Consider the following 5,708-nt stretch of genomic DNA (forward strand, 5'->3'; position numbering starts at 1 on the left):
CGAAATACGCGATCTCACTAACAAAATATACAACCTGTTGCTACAAATGGTGATTACAACTTTCAGACTGATCTTGCGAATAGTAACAAAAAAACGAGTTATTGTGTTAAACTCAAATTTAGAGTAGGAGTTACTCAATATCATTGATGATAACTACAAATACAAATTATAATACGGAATACTTCGACAAATTTTCAAGGACACGTTGACGTTTCCATGTATCATTAGAAAATGAGTAATTAGTACTCAAACTTTGAGTAACTTTTTCTAAGCGTGTACAGTTCGCAAACGTCACATCAAAACAGAATGTCACTTTTTTCTTCGATAATAATTCTCGGTTGATTTTTCAACAGAGCGTATAAGCAAGTGACAGTTTCTCTTTGTTTATTTTCTCTTCTATTAATTACCAAGCGGTTCCCACGTTTATCACTTACCTCTTTGCATGAAATGATACCCGAATCTTTCGACTTTCAAACAGAATAGTGATATCAAAGAAAATATTTTTAATTACATCACAATAATCGAAAGAGAGAGTGATTAAAGAGAAACTGTCACTTGCTTATACGCCCTATTGAAAAATCAACCGAGAATTTTCATTGTCAAAGTCTGTTCTCTGTTCAGTCTGTTTTAGTTTGATCGAAATTGCTTGAATTTTTCTCTACGCTTACACAATGTCCAGTCTAATTCGGCTCAATAGCAACGCGCTACTAGTGCGAAATCTAATTCAACGATCTGCCAGTAATGCCCGATGGATTTCCTCATCTCAAAAAAATCGTGATGCGGCCACAATCGATGTAAGCAAAAAAGCTGCCGCAAAACCTGCCGAGCCTGCTGCGACTTCCACCAACAAAAATTGGGTGAGCTACGGATTCGATTATCTTGACGAGAAGGCCGATCGCAACGCAACCAAATCGTCATTCTTCTTCACCGTCACCGTCTGTATTGTATTTGGTGCGTTTTACTGGTCCTACCTTCCCGATCCACAATTACGTGACTGGGCCCAACGGGAAGCGTATCTGGAGCTGAGACGTCGAGAGGCGGCAGGTTTGGAACCGATCAGCAAGGACTTCATTGATCCATCGCAAATCTCTCTACCGTCCGACGAAGAACTGGGCAATACCGAGATCGTCATCTAGGCCGGTGGAATTCGATTGTTACATTTTTTACTACCGCTTGTCAATAAGAGAAAATTATATAACCATGGCTTTTCAGAAGTAGCTGGGTAAAAACAACTCGTACGTATTACGAATTAGTAGCAATGTTTTAGCGTTGACAGGATCAGATTTTCCCGGGCGGTGCAAAAGGAAATTGCAGAAATGGTAAATACACTATCGAATGTTTAATTAGTTTTGTTTGAATGTAAACAAATTGGGTATCACATTTCCCTGTATTGAATTCTGTCGAAAAAATCCCTACGTTGAGTTTTTGTTTTTCAATACGAGTGACAATTTATTTTTACTAATAAATCAGTGGACACCATGAACTTCAACAAATTCAAATTTTCAACGATTATTTTCGAGAAAATTTTTGGATTGTCCACTCAGTGACTAGGAATTAACAGTTTTTACTTCAAATAAAAATGAGCTGTAATCGTTCAGCTGGGGTAACTGATAAATTAAGTTGAATTTTAAAATTCCTATGGATATCCGGCACATGTGAACGTTTCGGTAAAAAAAAGGAATTCCACTAACTTTGGGATCTGCAAGGGACAACTCTATTGACGTAGGACTAACAATTATTGTCAAATTTGTTTTGAATGATTTGGCAGCAGTTTTTGTGTGTTCCGTATAAACTTATTTGGATCTAGGTCAAAAAATATTTAGTTTTGTTTATTTTGTGTAGCTTGATCTAATACAAATGCATTGAAGCAGTGTAAGCAATTTTCCATCAAACATTGGTGAAAAATTGATCAAAACTTATATTTCATCCCCAAAGTTAACAGGCTTAACATTCGTTAGAGAATATATTATTGTTAAAAAAGGTTGTTTTAAATTCAATCGTTCAAGCCACTTTCATAAACTGGTTGCACTACATATATAAATAAATAGGTTTTAAATTTAGTTCCAGTGTACAGGTTCAGAATTAGAAACTATGACTTTGGGACTGAATCCTAATTTTGGAATTGAATTGGTTTGGAACTGAATTTGTATTAGGGATTTGAATTCAGAATTCCGATTTATAATTCCAACTTTATAGTTTAACTGATATATACACCGCTATTCTGTATTTTGATCGAATCGGATATTGTCGAGCGAATATAAAAATTTGCATTCTCTAATTCTATCGAGTGATGCTTTTGTATGGAAAAATCTCGAACTCGATCGAGCTACAGAATGCAAAATTTCGTATTCGAACGAAATACAAAATCGGGGTGATAATTTCAACTACACAAAAATAAGGATATGAATGTTAGATCTGGATTTTGGAACTAAATGTTATATATGAACTCTGAACCGAGAATTTAAATTCTAAACTTAGTCAGAATTTAAATTCTAAATTTAGTCAGAGTTGAATTCTAAAATTCAGTTTCAGAATTCACTTCCTGAATTCAGATCCTGTATGCTAGAACTGAATTCGGATCCTGGATTCTGAAAATGATAATTCTAAAATAATTTTTTTCCTAATTTCTAAATTGGTATTCAATTGCATGGTAGAATATGTTCGTCAGCAATAAGCTATAATTTAGGATAGATGCGCCGTTAGAACTGCGAAAGAAGCTTGTCAGGTTTATTTGTTTTCACATCCACCAGTTATGGCTTTTACATTACCCACCCGCCTTTCATTTAATCGAATCGATGCAGATATGCCCTAGCGGAAGATTTTTGAATTCGCACCCCTGTATAGAAAACAAAGACGTAGTCCTACGTCAAAAAATCCAGATAATCAGAGATAGTCGTTCCATGAAGAATCTAAAACAAACATTTCATGTTTAATTTATTTTATTTATATAATATTTGCTCGAATATTTAGATAAAACATACAAAAATCTAATGCTTTATATCTGCCTTATTTAGCTATTTTCAAGATAGCTTGTAAAGTCTACTTTCAGTGTTTTTTTGTTCAGCAAATTCTTAGCATTAAGCTGTTTCTTCATTGAAGCGCTACTGAGACGATGTAACAACCATAAATTTGATAGAACATTTACTGAAAACAGTTCAATTTAAATGCTTTAAAAACATTGTCCTGTTTTAAGTAAAAGTTATTGTATTTTGTCACACGAGCACCCAAAAGGAGAAACAACTTCGTTTGCCTCACATCATTAGTTTAATTGCACTAAATGTCCAACAGAAGAAAAAAAAACAACATTTCAAAAACATAAGTGACGTCATTGTTAGTGGACATTTGCTTATAAATAGTCTATGCATATCCGATGTAGTAGTACACAATAAAAATAATAGATTTGCTCAACACAACACAATATTTCATAACAATAGGGCACCGTTAGCAGAAGAATAAGTTGTAGAACCCTCCAGAAATTGATCGGTACGAATGCTTCAACGCGTCTATGTACATTTACTCTCGTCGACTTCAGGAAGCTCCGAACTTTTACTGTAACGGTTGTGTTGCTCCACTAGCTGGGTGTTGCTGCTGCTGTTGGTTACTGTTGAACTGCAGTCCTCGAAGAGCTTCGGCTTGAATGGTGGCACTCACCGTAATGGGTGGCATCCCGGGTAGGGAGATGGGCGTTGTCACGGCACTTGTTTGAAACATGGGCACCGTTTGTTGAGCTAAATCGGCGGGCAATTGCTGAGGGAAGGTCGAGTACATCTGTATGGGAGGTGGCGCTTGTCCAGCGGCATACGTTTGGGTTTGGTAATGCTGCTGATGGTCCGTACTCGGGTAGGAAATGCTGGCCGGTTGAAACTGCAAAATATTTGATAGTTCAGACAAAGTTGAGCTCCCACCCGTACCCGTACTTACGCTATTACAAGCCGAGACAGTTGCCGTGTTTGAAGTATTACCGTACATCTGATAGAAATCGCTGGCCAACGACGATGGCGGCGGAACGTTCGAGCTGAAAATGTTTGGATTTACACTTGGCAGCACGGGTGCCACGGATGCGGTACCACTAGCGGACACACTCGCGGGGTACGACAAATTGACCGGCTGTTGTTGCCTATAAGGATTTTGCGTTTGTTGATGCGATTGCTGCTGGGAATATGTGGGAATCGGAGCCGGTGTAGGTGACATTGAAGCTGCCACGTCTAATGCTGGCGATGGTGGAACTGTATGATAAAAACAAATGTGCAAAAATATCATTGTTTGGAAGCAATGATTTCCAAATTACAGAACAATAATAGGGTCAAGCTCTGCAACACCACACAACTTGAAATAAGATCGCGTTATCTTCTATATGTTTCAATAGCACACTATCATATGACGCGTTCAAGTAAATTAGAAACTGATACCAAGTTAGACATGATAATTGAACACATGATTAGAACATACCATTGATAGCACTTCCAGTCGATGATAGGTTGAATGTTTCTTCGACATTGACAAGTGTCGGCGCAATGTTTTCCGTTACGGTGTTTCCGCTTTCACCAGCCGCAATGGCCACCGTCGGGTTAGGATTGTTGTTAACCCTATCCGACGATGTGTTCAGATTGGCAAACTGCTGTGCCAATGTATTCGTGGTGCTGTCTACCGTCGGTGTTTGTGTTACCGTCAGCAGATCAGTGTGAGAAACCGCTGCACTCGAAGCAAATGTATTGGCCAGAGGCGGCACCATCGGAATGAACGGAATAGGTCGATTTGGTGCGTTGGCGTTTGAATCTCCAACGGGAACGGTTGTTGGCACCGACGTCATGGTTTGGCTTAATGCGGATGTAGTTGTCGAATCGGTTGGCATCATTCTAATAGGTATTCGGTGCAAATAACCGTAACCGATTCCACAACCAAGACTACCCTCTCCACCCCACTTAGTGTTTGGCGTAATTGTCACCTCGCGACAGGCATCCTTGTCTATGTTGTACACGTACATCTTCAAAGGTCGTCCTTCGTGCGATGCTATCAGCGTAAAAAGATCTTCACTTTCGTGCAGTATCGAGTCGGCACCAATGATATAGTCTGTAAACGGAATCAAACCAGCCTCTTCTGCTGGTGAAGAAGGGTGCACTTCCAGTATGTGCCAAATGTTTTCGTTCGCTCCTTCAAACGAACAAAATCGTATACTGACACCAAGCAATCCTTGGCCACCCCAAGTTGTACTAGGACTAATATTGACAACACGAATATTTTGTGTTTTGCTGCTGAAAATCGTCATCTGAATTTCTTTGTCGATGCTAGCCTTCAACAGTTCTTTCAGGGTGTCATTATCTTGATCCAAACGGGTGTTCCCGATGGCTAGAATGAAATCGAAAAATGCTTCCAGTCCTGCTCTCTGACCGGGAGAATTATCTTGTACCTACGAGACAAACCAGAAGATAAACAAACCACGAAACCTCAAAACAACCAAAACTGAACACGTCATCTGTCTGAAAATTTTCATCAATCTGGAACCTACCCGTAGTACATGGTAACCTTCGGTTCCACCACCTGGGACGGAAATGCTGTGCGATAACCCCATGACTATGCTCAAATTATTTAAACGAAACAAGTAATACAATGCACCAATTGGCTTGTTAATTTTTGAAGCACCTATTATGCGGCAAAAATACAAATTTCTATCTCAGGCTCGCAGTTACACCTATGATTTTTTTATAACT

General features: G+C 38.8%; 2 protein-coding genes across 2 annotated transcripts; one reads left to right on the forward strand and one right to left on the reverse strand.

Annotated features, from left to right (window-relative positions):
• The first annotated feature begins 587 nt into the window (after positions 1-587).
• LOC131437934 (NADH dehydrogenase [ubiquinone] 1 beta subcomplex subunit 11, mitochondrial) lies at positions 588-1,343 on the forward strand. The gene has a single exon (XM_058607625.1). It carries the CDS (start codon positions 672-674, stop codon positions 1,134-1,136), a length of 465 nt encoding a protein of 154 aa, XP_058463608.1. The 5' UTR covers positions 588-671; the 3' UTR covers positions 1,137-1,343.
• A 1,593-nt stretch (positions 1,344-2,936) lies between these two features.
• On the reverse strand, positions 2,937-5,708 carry LOC131437169 (Golgi reassembly-stacking protein 2). Its single transcript, XM_058606339.1, has 4 exons — positions 5,507-5,708; positions 4,450-5,407; positions 3,922-4,226; positions 2,937-3,864 (listed from the first exon to the last, which is right to left on the reverse strand). Exons 1-4 carry the CDS (start codon positions 5,567-5,569, stop codon positions 3,547-3,549), a joined length of 1,644 nt encoding a protein of 547 aa, XP_058462322.1. The 5' UTR covers positions 5,570-5,708; the 3' UTR covers positions 2,937-3,546.

This window comes from Malaya genurostris, chromosome 3 (assembly GCF_030247185.1).
Source record: "Malaya genurostris strain Urasoe2022 chromosome 3, Malgen_1.1, whole genome shotgun sequence".
Taxonomy (NCBI): domain Eukaryota; kingdom Metazoa; phylum Arthropoda; class Insecta; order Diptera; family Culicidae; genus Malaya; species Malaya genurostris.

Bases quoted from the DNA above. Each gene is read 5' to 3' on its own strand.
- LOC131437169 (XM_058606339.1), bottom strand. From the start codon at position 5,569: ATGGGGTTATCGCACAGCATTTCCGTCCCAGGTGGTGGAACCGAAGGT. The intron at 4,227-4,449 runs GTATGTTCTAAT...TTTATCATACAG, and splicing joins GACTGGAAGTGCTATCAATG to TTCCACCATCGCCAGCATTA. The intron at 3,865-3,921 runs GTAAGTACGGGT...AATATTTTGCAG, and splicing joins CTGTCTCGGCTTGTAATAGC to TTTCAACCGGCCAGCATTTC.
- LOC131437934 (XM_058607625.1), top strand. From the start codon at position 672: ATGTCCAGTCTAATTCGGCTCAATAGCAACGCGCTACTAGTGCGAAAT.